This window comes from Pleurodeles waltl, chromosome 8 (genome assembly GCF_031143425.1).
Source record: "Pleurodeles waltl isolate 20211129_DDA chromosome 8, aPleWal1.hap1.20221129, whole genome shotgun sequence".
Taxonomy (NCBI): Eukaryota; Metazoa; Chordata; class Amphibia; order Caudata; family Salamandridae; genus Pleurodeles; species Pleurodeles waltl.
This window is the reverse complement of record NC_090447.1, coordinates 751,819,694-751,840,112: the sequence shown is the minus strand read 5'-3', so window position 1 is coordinate 751,840,112 and position 20,419 is coordinate 751,819,694. Positions and strand designations below refer to the sequence as shown.

At 41.0% G+C, this 20,419-nt stretch overlaps 1 protein-coding gene across 1 annotated transcript in view; it reads right to left on the bottom strand.

Annotated features, from left to right (window-relative positions):
- The window catches only part of ANOS1 (anosmin 1), a 425,810-nt gene that overhangs the window by 136,338 nt on the left and 269,053 nt on the right, over positions 1–20,419 (bottom strand). Inside the window, exon 5 of the mRNA XM_069205001.1 lies at positions 9,912–10,096. Within this exon, the coding sequence (XP_069061102.1) occupies positions 9,912–10,096 (185 nt within the window). The remainder of the gene's footprint in view (positions 1–9,911; positions 10,097–20,419) is intronic.

The following is a 20,419-nucleotide window of genomic DNA, read 5'->3' as shown; positions in this document are numbered from 1 at the left end:
GCCTCTGGATCACAACTTCACTTATAGTAGAAATGAATTGAAATATGGTCCTGACTTTGTCCAAGAACCTGTAGCAGTGCAAACAAAATTAGTTGAGAGACATTTTAATATAGGATAACTTCATAGCTGTATGAGGAAAGAGACCTGTGGAACCGTAGTATTGTTTCTATAGTTTACGCTGATTCTAATAACCGGTATAAGGCTTTGGTCCAGTGTACTTTTATTTTTTGTTTTGAAGTTGGTTTCAGGCCTTCCGTACTGCACCCTAGCTTTATCATAAACGTGTACAAAGCCTTGAAGGAAGAAGCTTCTGTCCATAAAGGCTGAAGAACGACAAACTCTGGTTTTAACAGTCGCATTACTTTGAATGCACTGACAGATTTTAGTGCAGGTAAACAAAGATCTTCCTAAATTTGAGGGACATAATTTTCTGATCTCATTTCTGATTTTTTTTTTAAGTAGTGAGAAAGCACAGAAACAACCTTCGGAAAACTCCAGGTGGAGACATTTTGTTAGTGTGTCAGCGGTTACCCTGAGTAAAACAGAGTGAGAAGCTCAGAGAAATTTGGAGAGGATCCGTCCACATCAACATCAACATTCTGAAACATTACAGGCCAATTTTTATTTAGTTTGTTTACTTCTAAAAGTATTTGACACATTCATTGTGATACCACTGCCGTTGTATGTTCCTAAGGCCCTTGTGGGTCTAGTTTTATAATACTTTCTGTAGAGGTTGTCTATAATATGTTCATGTTTGGGGTGCATTCCTTCAAAATTTGGTGTAGTATGTCTAGGGTTGCACCATCTGACACTATTGGCCCTCTAGTCATCTCAGTTACCTCCAAGATATTGGGAAAGATAGAAGGATTTTAGATTGTTTTTGTTATTTTGAAACCAATTGTTCTCAGGTAGTTGCATCTCCACTAAAGCTGAGTTTGTTATCTTGCCGAGCTCTCTGGAATCTTCACTGTTCAAAGTTTATGTTGAGCCTCTGTTCCATCAAGTGTAGTTGTGGGGCTACACCGTGTGTGCACCTGCTGACTAAACTAATAGCCTAGTAAATTTGGTTGGCAATCTGGGGACAGATGCAAAAATTTCATTCTTACATGTTAGAGATAGGCAATTAAATGATGGAACTTTAGCTCAAAGTGGACTCGGACAAAAATGAACATTTTGTGGGTGAAAATAAGGATCTTTGGACTCAGGCAGTCTGGTTCCAAGGGCAAACATTTCCAATAAAAGCAATGAGAAAGTTGAGGTGTAATTCTGAAAGAAAGGTATCAGTCGGCCCTCAGATTTCAGCCAGTGCATCAATTTTTTTCTGTGTAGCTACTGAGGAGAGAATTCATCTCTTGCTTAACACCAGCTGGGTGTATGTTGTCAGTACCAGCTTCAAATGGTGCATGATTACATTACACAAACTCTAGATATTGGGCAATGTCAAAATACCTTTTTGGTCCAGCTCCAAATGTATTCAAAATGTAGGTGCTGGATCTATTTTAAACACTCATGTGCTTGTATCAGTCATCCCTGTATTACTTTCATTTCTAGGTCGAGCCTAGGCAGCGGGCAAGCGTTGTCTCTCGACATGTTGTAATCTACATCTAAGGGCTTGCACCACGCCTATCACTTTCATTCCTTCCTTGGCCTGCCCCTTTTAAAATTCCCTTGATTTCATAGGTAAATGCTTTACGTTTGTCCCGCCTTGAGGCTGCTTTGTTACCGCCTTGGAGACTGACCCTGTTAAAAGGATTATTGCACGTTCGTCCATATACCTTAGTGTGGCACACTACTTTTTTCTTTTGACTCGCAGATTTGCGCTGCATAGCCGTACATTGTTTCCTCCTCTTCCTTGTTTAGGTCATGCCGCTGTTTCTTTGTGGTGTCTGCGCACCAAGTCTGCAAGCTGGAGGGGGATTCTTTTTTACTTATTTAATCTTTGTTTTTTAAAAGGTTCATTAGTGCAAACTTGATCAGAGGAGCACTTTACATGAGTACATGAAGTGTCATATAGTGGGAACACGATCGGAGGAGCGCTTTACGTGAGTATGTGAAGTTTCATATAGCACAACCTTTATTTGAGGAGCGGTTTACATGAGTAAAAGTTTAGCAGTTGAAAAATATACAAACTGGAGTATTTCAACACAAAATAACAAAGAAATCCTCAAAGTGGCTCTCCCGGCATAGCAGGAGAGCTGATACTACAATATTCACTACACTCGTGAAACTTGCCCCGTGATTCTTCTCGGGACATTTCTATTTCAAAACATTTTTTCCCATAACTCAGCCCGTGGTGGCGCTACGACAATGGGACCACCACCAAACCATTCAGCATTTTTGTACAGGTCATCTCTGGGTCCCCACACTAGGTTAAGGGGTACGCCAAAACAGTAACCCCTCCCACCATTCAATGTTTCTTCAACTTTCTCATGGCTGGAACTTTTGTTTTACATCTGAGAGTAGTTTGGGTTTTAAGAGCTCTGTTTGTTATAGTATTGCAGAAGGCTTGGTAGGCTTGAAAATGTGTAAGGGACTACGCCCTCTAGGGACTACATATATGGTTACACTACATTACTTTCTGCCATTTTGTTTCCATATTCTTATGCCCTCCAGGGGCTGACTGTATGGTTACGTGACCATATTTCTTACAAATGTTATTTTTATCATGGTGTCCTCTAGGGGCTCTTCTGAGCATTACACTCAAGATACTACAATATTCACTGCACTCGGAAACCCTCCCCAAAATGCTTTGCGGGGCATTCCTTTTGCAAAACATTTGTGCCCATAACTCATCGCAGGATGTGTTCTTTCTGTCTAGGTCATCTCTGGGTCCATACACTAGGTTGGAGGGGACCCTGAAATAATAATATAAAAAATATAATAAATAATGGCAATATTTTCATTTTTTGCTGCAGATAGAGGAAGAAGGTAAATGGAAGTGCAAGTGGAAGCTATATGCAGGGACACTGGAGTTATGTGGCAGAGAGGACCAATTTATCCAGTAGAGTTGACCAATTTATCTGGCAAGAAAAGTTCAGTTATGCATTTACAATGTCAATAGCTCTAACTCAAGCAAATGCGAAACCTATTGCATTGCATTTGCTTGTTCTATTTGCCAGCAACCAGACACAATCAATCAATGAAATATGTCCTCTTTTCTAAAAAACATACTTCAAAGATAATCTGTAAATCACGCTGTTCCTCATATTTCCCAGCTTCATCTGCCATAAACTGTGATTGAGCCTGACCCGCAGAATGAAATAAACGTCCACAGTCCATATAGCACACTGTGGAACATTCTACATTTAGGAAACATGAAGATGCAGATGAATATTGACTGCTGTTCTTACTACTTTGTTCTTTTTTGTGCCTCTGTTCAGAGGAAAGTTAATTATAGAAACATTACTGTATTTACATCTTCCATGAATCTTCTCAGCAGCCTTCTGTTCTCTGTTGTTTTTGGAAAAGTGGGTCACACATGACACACAATTTAAATGGGTGCAGACTCACCCAGACTAAAAGCAATGCTTCCAATTTGCATGCAGCTATCTCAGTTCTTTTCAGATCCATACAAAGAAAAGTGACTCCCTCAAAATTACACTACTTTTCATAGGAATATGAAGCAGGTGAAAGCAGAGAAACCATTAGTCTGTCACATTTCTACAGAATAATCTACCTAATCTGTGCCTGTGTATGATCTTTGTTTGGACCGTAGTGATGACAATGAATACAGTTTTGCACTGTAATGTAACTGCATTTCTATAGTGCTTACTATCCCTGAAGTGCCTTATGCCAGGCGGCGTACTGCTCTGGAACCCAAGGTTAGTGGATTGTTATTGTTGGCTAGTGGGATTAGGTGTGTGTGCTCGCAGATACTGCAAGAAATTCTGGAGTAGTTATAATAGCACTCTTGAAGTACTCTTCAAGGACCTCTTACATACCTTTGTGAATTGGAGCCAAAACACCTACATTGGTAATAGATTGAGAACATTCAGAGAATAGTCATATACACATTAGCATAAATAGAAAGTAGCGTGCTCTCTTGGCACTTTTACTAATATTGAGTTGCACATTTATGGGCCAATACACAAAGTCATATAAGAGTACTTATAATGGTACCCCTGTAGTACTACTTCCTGTACTCATAAATACTTTTGTGAATCAGCCTCATTGCCTCTCTGCTACATATCATCCTCTGGATTAAAATCCACACTTTCTAATAAAATCAATGTAAAGGAACAATACCAATTCAAATTAACCTGCTGTCCGTCATACTCCAGAAATAAGCACTCCTTCAGTGCTTTGAAATTGTTTTCAGTCGGAAAAGGAAATATATTTCAATATGTTAATTCCACACTTATGATGATAACAGTGTGTTCAGTAAGTGTTCAAGAAAAGCCAGACACATAAGGAATTGTGGCCATACTCAATTCCAACATATTTTCTTTTAATGTGATTTTTGCTAAAGAATGTTGCTCCCATGCTGAGTAGGAGTTTTTAAAGATAAATTGATTCAGAGCAAATATACATTCGACTGAGTCTTGCAGATAAGTGGAAGAGTCCTTTTGTACATCATCTACTTCAAGCAGGCCTTATGTAGAACACATTATATGCTTTGACTTGCTTACTTTCCAGAAGTACTTTTCAAAGGTGCAACAGTTTCAAATTCAAGAGAATTGAGAATACCTTCAGCACCCATTAAAGTACTAGAACCAAGGGGTTGTCTCTTCCTGTACACCATGTACAGGAAGAGCTTTTTACACAGCCCCTTTTATCAGGCAAATGCACCCATGATTATCATTTAACCATCCAAATCCTCCAGACAGAGGTATTGATCTGTTCTACTGAAGAATTTGCCAAAAGGCTCTAATTTGTTTGTGGTATTCAGCATGGATAGCATCTCATATATAGACTGAGAAAATGCTGCTGTTTCATTTTAACTGAACAAACATTCCAAACTCTTTCCCACATTTTACACTTGGGATCCACAAAGTCAAACTCAAAACTCATTTTCTTTTCTTCAAAATCCCATTCTTGGCCATGCCTTGTAAGACATCACTGGCTATTTTCATGTGGGGGTGATCTGACTCCTTCCCCTCCCCACTTCCTCACCTGGATGAATCCATAAACTAGTGGGAAAAGAATGAATGCTCCTCTGATAAATTGTCAAATTACAAAAATGCCACCACTGGAATGCAATGATCACTATGGCTGCTGTGGTTTAGTAAGCTGAGGTTCACTTCCATGTTCTTGTAAGATACTGTACCCCTCCAGCGTAGTATGGTATTGTACTACCAAGTTCTCAACATGTGACCTCAGAGTCTGAACTCTTCTGCCCCTCCTGCTAGACGGGTTTATTAGGTCTCCCTATTGCCCCTTTCCAGACCTGTTTTCAATCCAGGACACTGGGTCTGCACCCTGTGACTCTTGACAGATGTACTGCTGCACACAATGGATGTTGGACCTTTTGCAGAAGTGCACTTTGGGTAACACTAGTTGTACACATCGCACTGATCCAATGGTTTTCAACAGGTATCTTTAAAGCATAATATTATGCTCCACTGGATGGAACTGCTTTTTTAAAACTCATGTAAGAGAAAGTTTCAGAGTGAAACAGATCAATGGGAATATGTGCTTGACACTGAAAGATGACCCAACTGAATCAGACAGTAACAAGCCATGACTACATAACGAATTATTTTTAAGTGGGGTATGGAAACTTAGAACCACAAGCTGTGATTCACCAAAATGCAAAGAGTATCATAAGTGACATCACGCAACCTTTGACTCCAGACGCTTTACAGGGTGCATGTCCTGCCCCGACAGTCATCCTTCAACAGTGTATTATTTACTGCTGCACGACTAAAGAGTGGAAACTAATGAAACTAAGCATGGCTCTAGGAACAGCACTGTTCCTATTATCATCATGGGGAGGAAAAGGGTGCAAGTTTCTAACAGGTAGTAGGAGGTTACTGAGGAAAGCGGTGTAAAGTGAAAAAAACGTGAGTGATTAAGATATTCCAAATACTACTCCCCCTTTCCTCAAACTTTAGTAATGTTTAATTTGCAGTCTCTTATTTTCAGAATTCAAACATTTTTAATTTGAAATTTTCACAATTACTTCATTGTTGTTACTCATTTATCTGATACTGCCAACAAACAACAGCAAATATCGACACGTATGGCTTGTTTTAGGCCCGTGTTAGTTTTTGTGAGATATATCTTGATGCAATAACAAAACTCAGGGAGAGCGACCCAAATGCTAGTAAGGAGGCTTGCTGTGTCAAGCACATGATTCTATTTCACATGTTTTAGGCCACACCCTTAATTAAATAGGGCATGACGTTTGAAAGATTACTATTTATGATTCTTGGTCACACCTATTTAGAGAGTCCCCACCTTGTTCATCTCACTCAAATAACACACTATATCCTTATATTATTCTCAGACTCACATTCCAGACATGGTGCATTCATCTGAAAATATTTCCTTTCTTCAGAACGTCGGGAAATGGGAGCTTAACTTCAGCAAAACCAATCCATTTTTAATTTCTGAAGGTGGCTGCAAAAGGTGGGCATCAGGATTATTTGTCATCATCAGGCTCTGGCCCAAATCAAGAGAGACAATGGCAGAACAAGTGCAAAAAAAAAAAGATAAACCACAGCAACAAAGGGAGCAATCAGGGATAAAAAAATAAGTTGCAACAGTGAGGAAAACAGACCAGAAGGACATGGTAGTGGAAGAAGGCATGACGTGGAATTAAGACAAGGTAGCCATCGTAGTCCACCTCCCAAGCACTTAGTAGCACTCGCAGCATCGGTGCCCCTGCACGTATTTTGATACAAATGAAGTATCAAACCTATATTAAGTAATTGTACACCGATGCTTTCAAAATACTGTAACCTAATGGTTTTCATGTTTGTAACTGGTTTTGAAACCAATCACAGGTGGCCACTATACAAAAGCTATTGCATTTTGAAAGTACGTTATTAGTCATCAAACTATTGTAAAGTTATCTGCTGCGAGCCAGTAAATAATGCACTCAAACGTTTTTTTAGAGGGAGCCTATTGAATAACATATGGGTGCTAACAGGACATTGCACGAAGCACAGTAAGCAGTGAGGGTTATGTCATGAGTGTAATTGTATGATTTGTACGAAGCTATGCCACCATAATGTTTTCCCAAAGTTCTGAGGGGAACATGAAAGATGGAAATGATGAACCAGGAGAACAACTAGAGGGCATAAGCTAACTGGCATATAATAGCAAGCATTTGTATGCAGCACTAAGCATTCCAGCTGTCTTTCCTAAGTATTGTTAATAGCAGGCACTACTGGTAGCCACTTTAGGCTACTCAGTTTACAAGCCTGGGAAGATGGAGGCCTGAGATGGCATAGCCAGGATTTATACTTGAGATCTACAGCTCACATCTGATGTCAGCATCAAACACTATCGTATTCAGCCACGAGCGACGTCAACTGAAAATGACAAAGAAGCCATAAAAGGGTCTCAATTAGAATAAAATCAGAGTGCAAAGACGTGGGGCGAGATGTACAAACATTTGCTCACAAACTAGTGTCGGAAAACCGTGTCCAGCATTGAGCTATGTACTAATAAGTAGGCTCTTAAAAACCCGAATTGGTGGGTGGGAGGGGGGTCATAATTCGGCCCACGTCATGGATATTAATGAGGAATGTTCCAAATCGCAAACCACTATGTCTGTATGCCATCACAGAAATAGTGGCCTGCCCTGCTAGGGTCAGCAGACCACCAGTTCTGTGATCACATTTCAATAAAGTAAACTTTTTTAAAAAATGCAGCCAGTTTGCCATAAAGGGGTTGCGTTTAGAAAGAAAACTTTACTTTTTGTGTTTGTTTGAGAGTCCTGTGGACCACTTAGTACTTCTCAACAATTTTTTTTTTAATATTGACAAACGGGAAGCAAATGGGTAGCTACGACAACATGGTATACGTCTCCTATTTTGGCCCCACTGATTGGTATGCCAATGAAATGCTATTTGGAAGGGAAGCCTATAGCATGCCTCTATCAAAAAAGTGATTCCTTATCCATTTCTAAACCAATTTTAGGAGTAAGTAAAAATGTACAGACTCCAAAAATGGGTTAAGTACAGTGCTAAAAGACGTTTTACGTTCACAAATGCCCCAATTTGGAGTTTGCAGCAGAAAAACTGCTTTATAATCTGTCCCATGCTTCTTTATACTATTGCTGGTTTAGGTAAACAAAATCATTTGTATGTGTCGCCTTCCAAAAACTGTGCCATCAGCATGGCCACCAATGGAAGTGAAGCACTGGAGATGTGCAGGTTCTGTAAATCTGCCTATTCCTTAGCTGCCTTTCTGTGACATTCCCACCTATGCTCTTTCCACATAGCTACCAAACACCATATTGAGTTCGAACTGCAGTCATAACAGGAGCCTAACATTCTATGAAACTTCACGTCTAGGTTTAGTGAAATGAAAATAAACCACGGTATGATCCAGCATATACAATGACGGCACCGTATTGGTCTAATTGCAGTAACTAAGACTTTATTTGTTTTGGTGTCTTGATAAGTGGCAAGGAGTCGGGTTTGTTCTACTTTCACAGAGCAGGAAAAGTCTACTTTTCAAGCCTGTTCATAATGATTTCATAAAGCCCCCCTTTCACATTAACAGGAAAAGCTCATTTTCACCTACAATACTAGTAGTTCTGAATGTTTGAGATTATAAAAGCTGATTTGTTATGCTTATCAAGGTTGCCACTTCATCCAATTTGTCACCAATATTCTTTCAAAAGTTCCTTGTCAAACAAAAAGAGAGCAAGAAAAATATAAGCGACAGTTTCCAAATATCTAACAGTGCAAGAAAAAATATGTAGTGGTTTTAAAACGTTTAACAGTGCAAGGAAAGTATAAGAGGTAGTTTCAAAATATCAGAGTAAAAGGAACATATAAAGGGTAGATTTAAAGAGAGCAAGGAAGATTTAAGAGGTAGTTTCGAAGAATCTAGCAGAGTAAAGAAGATGCAAGAGGCTGTTTCAAAATTTCTACCAGTACAATGAAGATATAAGAGGCAGTCAGGAGCGGCTCCCGGGTTGTGGAAGGGGCAGAGCGGTGCGAGGGGGAGGGGTAGGGCTGTGGAGGTTTAATAAACTTTAAAATAAATTACATTAAAAAAAAACACCACTTACCATTTACATGCCATCCCACGCTGTGCTCCTCTTTCCCACTGGCTGGCTGCACGCAAGCACAGGCTCCCAGCTTGCTCTGCGGTCAATCCTGACGCTGTCCAAAGCAGCATCAGGATTGGCTGGGAGTGCCCAGCCTCGGCGCTCCCAGGCAGACTGGGATTCTGTACAGGCTCTCTGCAGCCCGGCAACTGTGTTGCTGGGCTGCAGAGAGCACACTGAGCATGTATGTTTGGCCGGCCCGAGCCGGCCGGCCAAACATACATGCGCCCTGAGGGGGAGTACTGAGCCCCTTTAAAAGAAAAGGATAATAAACAAAGTTTATTATTATTTTCTTTTAAAGGATTTGCAGCTGCCACTGCTGGCACGGGGTGGGGGGGGGAGGACGGGGGGGTGACGCTCCTCCGCCCTTAAGGAGAAGCCACCCCTGGAGGAAGCTCCAAAACGCCTACCAGTGTAAGGAAGATATATCCGGTAGTTTTAAAATGCATAACTGCATGGAAGATGTCAGAGGTCGTTTCCAAACACACGACAGGAAGATGTAACAGACAGTACCAAAATATCCACTAGTGCAAGGGAGATGTAAGAGGTAGTTTCAAAAGGCATAAGTGCGTGGAAGATGTCAGATGTCGTTTCCAAATATCTAACAGTGCAAGAAAGATGTAAGAGGTAGTTTCAACATTTCTAACAACAATTAAGCATAGGCTGCATGTGGGAGGCTAACCTGTGTCAAGGTTTGCCAGCTGGTTGCGTCGTCTTCACTGGGGTGAATGCCGTAATTCCATCTCTTCTGCACGACGTAGATCACGGGCTCTACTGAGATGTTGAACTTGGAGGACCATCTCACCTCCAGTCCCCCATTCTGCAGTTCAGTAAAGCTTAACTCTTTCCTTGGTTTCAAAGGAACACCTGAAACACAATACAAAAGAAGAACTTCAGTACTGTGACCAGCTGGACCAGTTCAGATTTCAAAGCTCATTACAATGGCTTCATTAAGTAAAAGAGCTCTAAACATTTTGTCAATGTTGCAGTTTCTCTAAAGCACCCGACATGGGAATAATGGGGCTAATGTGCAAACTTGCAATAAGGGCAAGGCTAACTGCCAAGTGCTTGACATAGCCTGCTGCTGGACACCATATTAGATAACATGTACGCTTGAAGAAACCAGCCCTCGAAGTAGTGAGTGAAAACAGGCGTACTCTTCATCTGCTTCCCACTCAGCAGCATTTTTGGTGGTGCTAAGGACTACCAAATGTAAAGGGCAGGGGCACTGATTCAAATTCTAATCATCACAGAGCACAAACTGTGATAACATAGTGTGTTCGGTCTGCTACAATCAGTGTTTTGCTTGTGCAGGTGATTGCCAGAAGTAGGCTGTGCTAGTCATTATTTAGGACCAGGACTCCTTTATCATCATCAGACTTGGATATATGGACCAGTATTTTTTCACAAATTCAGAAGTGTAGAAAGCGGTTTGTGCATCCAGCATTTGCTATATAATACAGTAATCTGATTCATGTTCTGATCAAGGACAAAATGGGGCATTTTAGAATACTGAGAGCCAGATTTACAAGGCCCATGTGCCACCAAAGCGTCACTTTTTGCAACGCTCCAATGGCGTTAACCACTTCTCCATATTTACAAGGAGGTATAATGCCACTTTTTGTGGCTTTACACCTCCTTGTAAATATGGTCCCCTTCAATGCAGTTTTCTGCGTCAGAGGGGCGTGCAATGGGTGTTGCTGTGGGCGTACCACTGCAACCACACGCATTGCTTTTGACGCTGCTGCAGATTTATGAATTCATAAATCTGAGGCAGCGCCAAAATCTAACGCTACCCCAGGGGTGGAGTTAGCATGATGCAACAATGAGGAAAACCTTTATTCCTCCTTTTTTGTTTTTTCTATGTGTGCTGCATTCTGCATCACACAAGGAAGAAGCAAAATGCCATAAATGATTGTTTATGTGCAGAAAGGAACACCTTCTTGAACATAAACAATCACACCCCTCAACGCAAACACCCATGCACTATGGTGTAAGGATGCCTGCGTTGACGCAGGCTGCTTAATTTAGCGCCAGTGAAGAAGGAAACGCAGAGGTGCGCCGAATTTTTTTACATACACAGCATCCCTGTACATCAAAACTGGTGCATAGCAGCACTGCTAATTTTGGCACAGCACCACACTGCGTTAGTTTCTTGTAAATCTGACCCTGAGTTTTTAATACAGTTATAAATATATTGTAGCTGAGTACCAAAATATTGAGACAGTAACTATATACAGGTAAGTATATATGTACTAAACTTACTATACCAAACTATACCACACACGTGCACTTTGTTGATATACATCTATATTGATATGACACACAGAGTTAAGACTATTACATCTACACTTACCTTAATATACTTAACATAGTGATATTTTGGTAGTCGATATTCGGGCTACAAAATTTTGTAGCACAATATTTTTTACCTCGATACTGATACAACCCAAAACGGTCACTACCTGGCCTCATTAACTTTTTTGGGTTAAAGACACCAAAGCCACTCTAATACGTGGGCTATCCTGCTCGGATACATACTTCTTAGAATCAACAAACTACCTCACATCGATGCTAAGAATATCTCTGAAAGAACAATCACGCTTCTATACCACTTCGCACAAGTAAAGACAATACATTTACACGTCAAAAATGTGAAAATAACAGAAAAACGTGCAGCATGTAGCACATTGTGACACTAATAGCATCTACAGGCAATATCTCCACAGCTGTGGGAGATGGGGGTCCTCACGTGGCCGGGTAAATATGCCCCACAGCCTCCAATTTCCCAGGGCACGGTGTTTAGCTATCTTTCAAGAGAGAGGCACCCTAATCGAAAGTAATGAGCACTTTGAACTCTGTCAATTCCAGTTTCTGAATATGCCCCCTCCCCCTTTAATTATGATGTGCAATGATCCAACAATTTGCATGTTCAGATATGTCCCAGCTGCTGCGCATTACCGGTCCGCAGGACTCACTTGATTGGAAGTAACTCAAGCTCTGCGGTGGACATAATTGTGAGCAGATGGATCTGAGGAGCACAAAGGCTTGGTACATGGACAAGTGCACCCGAGTTTACCTTCGCTCAATCGGCACCATCAATTTCATATCCAGATGTGCGGAGCCCAAGCATTAGCCAATGTGTTTTGTGTTATGGACAGGCCCAGGGTCTTTCATCCCTCTCAAACAAATGAGTCTTCTGAAAACCGCTCTTTTCGTCTCAAGAATTCAAAGTGCATTGTTTTATAGGTTTGACGCCATTGCAGGAAATCCTTTATGACATTTGCGGTCTTGCATCTCGAATACAGGTTTTCTACTCAAATGAGAGAGGGTATTTTATGGCCTTCAGGAGTTATGTTAGATAGTGTTTTGTGGGAACAATAACATCTATGGCGGAAATGCAATTCAAACACTTTGAGGAAATGTATTTGGAGGCACGTTGGGGGTTTAATCTATCTATCTATCTGTCTATCTATCTGTCTATCTATCTTTCTATCTATCTATCTATCTATCTATCTATCTATCTATCTATCTATCTATCTATATATCTATATATATACACACACACACGTAAGCAGGTACCTAGACAGACAAAGGGAAGGATGGATAGATAGATAGATAGATAGATAGATACATAGATAGATAGATAGATAGATAGATAGATAGATAGATAGATAGATAGATAGATAGATAGATAGATAGTGCTTTCTGTTCATGCTCATTAGAGTTGTGATTCATAAAACTGCATTGCTATAAGCACAATGGGTCTGCGTTGCAAAGAAACTGTGTGTGTGTTTGCTTGTGGCTCTGGACAACAACGTTTGTGGTGTGTGCCCAATAAATTAGAACATTGTGTTCAGTACTGAACAAACTGTAGGAGTAGTGGCTAAAGATCTGCATTGATGACTAGCTAGGTTTGGTACGTTAAGTTTGAAATTGCATTTGTTTTGTGTAAACCCAAAATATATATATATATATTGTAAGGAAACAGGCTTTTTGCAGGTTTACCCCAATTTTTAGCCTCCATTTGGACTACTAGGTGCTGGTTTTGTGACTCTGAGAGTGTACTGAGGCCTGCTAACCAGACCTTAGTGCCTGCCGTTGAACCCCATATAAATTACATGTCAGTTTGGATACACCCAATTGGCAAGGCCTGACTTACTTTTAAGGCCCTAGTATATGGACATGTAAGACAAAGTGTCCACTGAGGGCTGCAGCACTGTTTTGCCACCCTTCGTGTGACAAGGTACAAAATGACTCTAAGCCTACCACTGCTGACAGGAAAGACATTCTTTTCACTGCCAGTTCATCTTTGCCATTCAAGCCAATGGCAAAGTCACCCTATCCCTTAACATTATACATAGGTCTCCCCGAAGGAAGGCCTATGGAGTCCTACTGCAGGGAGCTGTATTTTGTTAATTTAGACATGTTTTCCAATATGTCTTAACAGCAACACTTTCAAATTGTAATTTTGCTGTGAGTAAAGTTGGTAGCCTCATTGGCTAACACAAGGTTACCGGATGGCATTCCAACCAGCCTTACTATTGACTAGGACTACCAAACTTGGCTCAGGAACAAAGGCAGTGCCACAGCAGCGAGGTGTTACCTCCTCTGCCAGGATGGCCGCTCAGGGTGTTATCCCAGAGGTGAGCTTCAAAGGGGAAGCCACCTTTGGTGGGCTGCCCAGCCCAACAACCTTGAGGAGGATGCCTTTTGTTCATGTACACAGAATGGAGACAGAGCCAGAGTGTGGAAGCCTACCCCCAAACCGGTTTTACTGTGGGTGTGTAGCCCTCAGGTAGCCACACCTGCAGAGTGGGCTACCAAGCTCCTGATGATCAAGGAAAGGTCATGCCACCTTGAAAGGGGCAAGAAGGTGGCATTCTGGGATAGCCAGATGTCACACATCACAGGAACTTCATCACTAGGTAGGAGGGGTCTCAGTAGCCCATTGGCTAGTGATTGCGTGGTCCCCTCATGGCACTTTCCTTAGATAAATATGGCACCCCTGGCACTCTGACCCTCAGATCACGCTGGAATCAGATAGAGGACCAAGGAAGTGCTTAGCTGCCCTTGGACCCTCACAAAGAGAGGCTGCACACTGGGCAGGACTGCACCTGCTTCACTTTAGGCTAGCAAAGATTGGATTGTGCTACAAATACTGGGTTGGGGAAAAGTTGATTCCCGACATCCAACAACAGTAGTGAATCAAAGGATCAGTCAGCTGATCTCCTGGAACCAGCTCCAAGGACACAAGAGCGGATGTTGACCAAGTTGCAAAGTTGGTAGCCACCACAGAATGTTTGCAGCTACCAGTCGGAGGGCATTCAGGAGGACAAATCCGAAATAGACAAAACCTGCACCCATGTCTGCTGATCCCAGGAGTGCAACCCAGGACCGGATTCATTGTACTAAAGTGACACTAGCTCCCACCAATGGATTTTCCTCCAAATGAAGTGCAGACTGAGCAGTAGCCCTGCATCGGTTGGCCTGCTACTGCAACTTAAAGGACTTTGAGGACCCCGACCTCTGTGGCCAAGTTTGCCCCACTTCACCAGTGGACAGAGAATTCACCACAAAGGCACCCCGTGGGCAGCACCACAACCTGAGCATGCTTTGAGCATATTTTTGCCTGAATCCCTCAGCATCAGCACCAGTCCATTGGTGTCTATAGCGGTCATCCTGTACATTTTGGATTTTGCCTTACTAACGCTCTGGTGGCCAGGTAACTGTCCAAACTATCCTTTCTGGTCCCCTAGACCTCTGTCCTGCCAGACTTGGTTGCCCAACTCTGGCCAGGGTTGCAAACTAACTTTTACAAACTTTCCAAAAGCTTCCAAACGTTTTGTTGGCCAATACTTGTTTGCAGTTGATGCAAAAATTATTTATTGCTTCGAAAATCTGTATCTCCAGAACCCTTCAGTGGATTTTGATGTTTAAGGTATCTAAAAAGTCAACAAAATCCAATCTATTTTTAGAAATTGGAGGCTTGTTTCTTTCATGTCATGTCACTTTCTTATTCTGTTGTTTGGTGCTGTTAAATGCTTTGCACATTTTTCCTTTGCTAAGCCTTACTGCTCATAGCTACAGCTACCCAGTTTTGAGATTATGGTTAAGTAAACATACCTGACTGGACCCAAGATGGTATTTGTGAGTGTACAATAAGGTATCCCAGTCATATAATCTAGTATACCCAAATTCTCACATTTACAAATAAGTACGGTAAGGAATAACCTTTTTGCTTTAGCCCCATGTCTGACTGTACAGGGCTCTGAATGTCCCGCTAAAATTGTAATGATTGCTTGCTAGAAAACTGTGACCTCTGTACTTTTATTTGCTACATTAGTTCATTAGTCTCAAGTTGGGAAATCCTCCAAAGTCATAGTATAGGGATGAGAATTCAGACATATTCACCCATTCAGGAAGAAAAGGCAACAATATGGGCTTAAGGCACATACAAAACACTTCCATGCAGAAACTGGCACCATAAAAAGAAATGGACAAAATCTGAAATGCTAATGTTGATGCCCCTAAAAGATCGGAAATTAGATCAGATCTAAACTATAAATGTAGCAAAAGATTTCACAGAGTAGAAAAGAGGATAAAATAACAAATAGCATATCCTACCAGCCACATTAACAAGGCATTCAATAAAATGAGGGATACTTTTAATATCTTTCTCCGACAACTTTGCCCAGGAAACTTCAAATGCAGAATAATGAAACTAGAGAAAACTTGGTAATCCTGAACAATGCCTTCACCCTCCTGTATATCCACGTGTCAATTTTCTACGTTTGCACCATTGAAAATAGAGATGAGGAAACTGGAAGACAAGATCAAGGCCTCAGATCTGGTACTGAAGTCCTGCTCCACTTCTCCATGAAAGAGTTTTTGATGAACTCGCCACTTACATCAAAGAACACATAAACATGCTCAAGTGGATGGTGTCTGAAAACTTAAATCAGTTTATAGCCATACTATTTATGGTAAACACAACAGCTTATCCTGGGGTCCAAGCTACATTGACTAATTTCAAATGTCCAATTTCTCAGTATAATAATTGAAAGGCAAGTTGCAAACCAAATGCAGAAATATGCAGAGCAACCTCATCCAGACAGTGACATCAGAGCACTGGGGGGTTGGGCAACTAAGGAAGGCTATATTAACAAGGACCTTCTCATCTCCTGAGATCAGAGTTGTCCAACTTTAAGTCTAAAATGGCCAGCAGACCCATGCCAGATTATTAGGCTATCCATATAAAATACATTTGCAAATAATACATTTAAATGGAACTTAGTCATCTAATCACTGGTTACCTTGAAAATTTGGTTATGCATGTTCCTCCCTGAACCTATGATACAACCGATCTTCATGCAGAACAGACTGCAGCAGACACCCCACCATGGCCAACCAAGTCCATCGCATTGTAGACCGTGGCATCATGCAAAAAGAGTAAGAGAAAACACTGGAATAGTAAAAGCAGCCTGCTTCCCAGGAGATGACACTAACAGAATACTTGATAGGGAATCGGTCTTGCATCCTTCCCTTATTCAGCTTTTTTCATCCTACTCTGCATCGAGGGCTAAGAAGTTACCATTAGGTGGTCATGTAACACAATATAAGAATCTGTACTAAATAGGAAGAACCATAGTAGAGTCGATTGAGTCTACCAGTAAAAAAGGTACCATGCAAAGTTCCTAAGTATTCATCAACATGACCATTACTTTTCAACATAAATACATGCTCAGGGGGCCAGGCAACTGACGAACAACACCTATTGTTCCAGATGAGCATGCATACCACTCTTATCTATCTCAACTTGGAAAAGAAAGTGTGGTACCATACCAACATCAAAAAATGCCTCAATCACATTTATTACTAAATTAAATATAGTTTTCTGTGCTGAGCTGGACTGTACAGGATACTTTAGCACTAGGCTAGTTGATGGCTAGAAGCAGCGATCCAAGTTAAAATTATCAGCAAATGTTGCTATTAAACAAGAACAAAAATACAGTTTATCACAGCAAACACGCATTTAAGACATATTCTAATGTAGATGTAGTTTTAAAAAAACTATAAAAGCATTGGCAAATTCTGAAAAATTGCAGAAAAAGAATGTTAAGAGGGATTTCTGTATTCCTACTTAGTAATAATTCTTCTGTAATCGAATCTGTGTTATATAAAAATAAGTTGGTTCCTAATCTGTGGTCTGAGGACCCCTGGGGGTCCGCAAAGTCTCTTCAGGGGTCTGCAACTGCTTAGAATATTAGATAGTATTAACAGATTAATAAAGTGTATATAAATAAAGTGGCTAAATGTACAGTTGAACATTTTAAATTGCACTGTAAATATCTAGGAATTTGAAATTGGAGGCAAAACATTAAATTAGTCTCTTCAGATTCATTTGTGGAAGCAGTGCACGTGCGTCCAACATAATAAAATATGGACGATGTGTGACTTCAACTGAATTTAGAAAAGCTCCAACCTTCCTATTAAAATTGCATTTTTTATTTCTTTATTTATATTTGTTTGAAAATTAAAGTGTGTTATAATTTGTACATGTGTTTGATGAATGCTTGTTTCTGTATTTTCTGTGCATTGTTTTGCATCTCAAATCATCAACAATGTTTAGGCCGGTCCCTTGGCTTCCAGTAATGACTCAGTGGGAGGCCCACGATTCCAATAATGATATAATGGGGGTCCCTGGTTACCAGTAATGATGAAGTGGTGGTCCACAGAAGTCAAAAGGTTGGGAACCACTGTTTTACAATATTCTCCTTCAAACACAGAAATTGATGTTACAAACTGGCTTGCAAATGGACAGTATACAGGGCAGTGGGCAAACTCAACTGGTGGAGCTTTAAAAAACAGAAAATATGTTTTCACCTGAGGTGCGCTAAGAAATTTAGAAGAGCACGGTGTACGTTTAAAAGCCCAACTACAAAACAGGAGTCCAACTATTAACATGGATTCTCTAAATCTGGAACCCAGTGCAAATTATAACTCACTAATTTTCTCTACCCAGGGTTTGTATCCTACAGAAAACGTTGGCTCGGGTGTATCTTCCATTGGTGCAGCAGCTGCAGTGGCACCAGGTCCCAGAGACTGAAGCGGTCAACTGAACCCTGCTTATTGATATATTTTATCATTCAGTCAGCAGCCATGGGGGCCTGTTTCGTTTCTCGCAATAAGGCCCATGACATATAGGCTATACTACTGCGTAGATGAAGCAGAAATCTCAGAGTACGAAGAAGTCTTGATTAGACGAAGCCCCTAGATATAAAGTAGTCCCATTTCCAGTTATAAGGGGCCACTGTTCTTACTGCCAGACATTCTGGCTGAGGTCTCAATTAGAAGTGTCAAGGTGAACCCCTGTGTCCTTCACTGGTAGGGGGGGGGGCGAGGGAGATGTCCTGTCAGAATCAAAATCTCTTACATCCGGTTCCAAAGTTCATGCTCTTACAGGATAGGCAGGTCGTCCACCTTTGGAGGAAATAATCAGGCCCTGCTTCAATTTGCTCTTTGTTACAAAAAAGAGCTTCCCTGGACGCTAATTACCAGAGGTCATCAGTCTAGAAAATGGGAGTGAGTCAGCTCTGCTTTTTGTGTCTAACGCAGTTATATTTCTTGCTCACAGAAGCCACACTTCATTGGGATGATGTGACATCATTAAGTGATAATTTCTTGGAAACTCACACAAGCGAATTCGGTAGACTGTTTTATAAACAAATGTGGGCTCGTGGGAGGAAGGAATAATCATAACCAGGAAAAATCAAGTTTCCTGTCAGAAAAGCAATCTACATGTTATGAAGAGGATAGACTCTTAATAAAGATAACTAATATTACCCAGGCAGAAATTAATCACAAAAGGCCAGAGTGGCTAACTCGTCTGCAGTCCAGGAAGCGAGTCTTAGCTTAAGATACACACCTCCTAAAAGACTATTCATTAAAGTGGATTGCTGTGTATGAAAGTACTCACAGGAAAATATACACCAATCCTGATACGCTTGTGTTGATAATCAGTTTAAAAAAAACAGTTAATAAAATCAATGGAGTTAAAAAAATCAAGGGATTCATATATCATTCTTGATGGTTCATTCATTAAAGACACTTACGTTATTGAAAAAAATATTGTAAATGTTTGAACAGTTTGATGATCATCGAACTGGTTGCATGTCGCTACATTGCAGGCTACATTTAGAGTTCCATATATCACGGCCACTGTATCGCACTGGGAGTACTATTGCTCTGCATGTGTGTGGTATTTGAGCATGGCGTTCAGAGCAAGTTATGGAGTGCGTTGTGTGCACTGGCAACCACAACTGAATAGTTTCAGTGGTTTGTCGCATTTGAGCCAGAACCATTACTCCATTTTTATCTGTTTTTCAGTGAATTTCATTTTTTTAAATTAAATACTTCATTTTCAGCTCCCGTTGTGCTTGATCTTTGGCCACATGAAGCAGGGGTTGGCTGCAGGACCTGGAACCATGTGCTATATACAACCTGCTATGAGCATCCAACTCCAGCAGGTCACTGAGTTCAGCCATGCAGGAAGGAAGCTGGGTGCCTATAGCCAGCCTGTGTCCTACCCTTTGCCATTCAATTAACCCCGCTACATACGGCCTTCAGGGATGCTTTGCAGGTGTTGAGTGCATGGCCATTATTGTGACCAGGCCCCGATTTCTTCCCACTGCTTTTAGGCTTCTTCCACAGTGCACAGCTTTCAAGAGTGTGCAGGAAGGGTTGGGCACAAGGGCTTGGTCTTCTTTGATTGTGGTTAGACACATGTCAAAGTGTTTGTCTTTGTTTTTTTTTTTTTTTATCAGCATGAAACTCTCAAATCAGAAATGATTTGAGAGTCAACCACTGCATTAGGTTAATTCCAGCACCAAAAATCATAGTTCTAGTGACTCACAAGTCTTTTTTGACTCAAGAGTCATGTGCCAATCATGTTTTTTCCAGTGTGCAAATTGAGTTTTCCAAGCCTCTGGATATCCCTAAGCGCTCCTCTTAGGTCACCCATATCTGAGAATGGCTCCCATGGATGTACAATTTTTGTTTCCACAGCACGAGTCTCTTAAGTCATAGCCGACTTGAGAGTTTCAGGATGGCTGAAAAAAGTCAGCTCTGCAACTTATTTACACAATAATATACCACAAACAACTGATTGGATTTACACCAAACCAACAA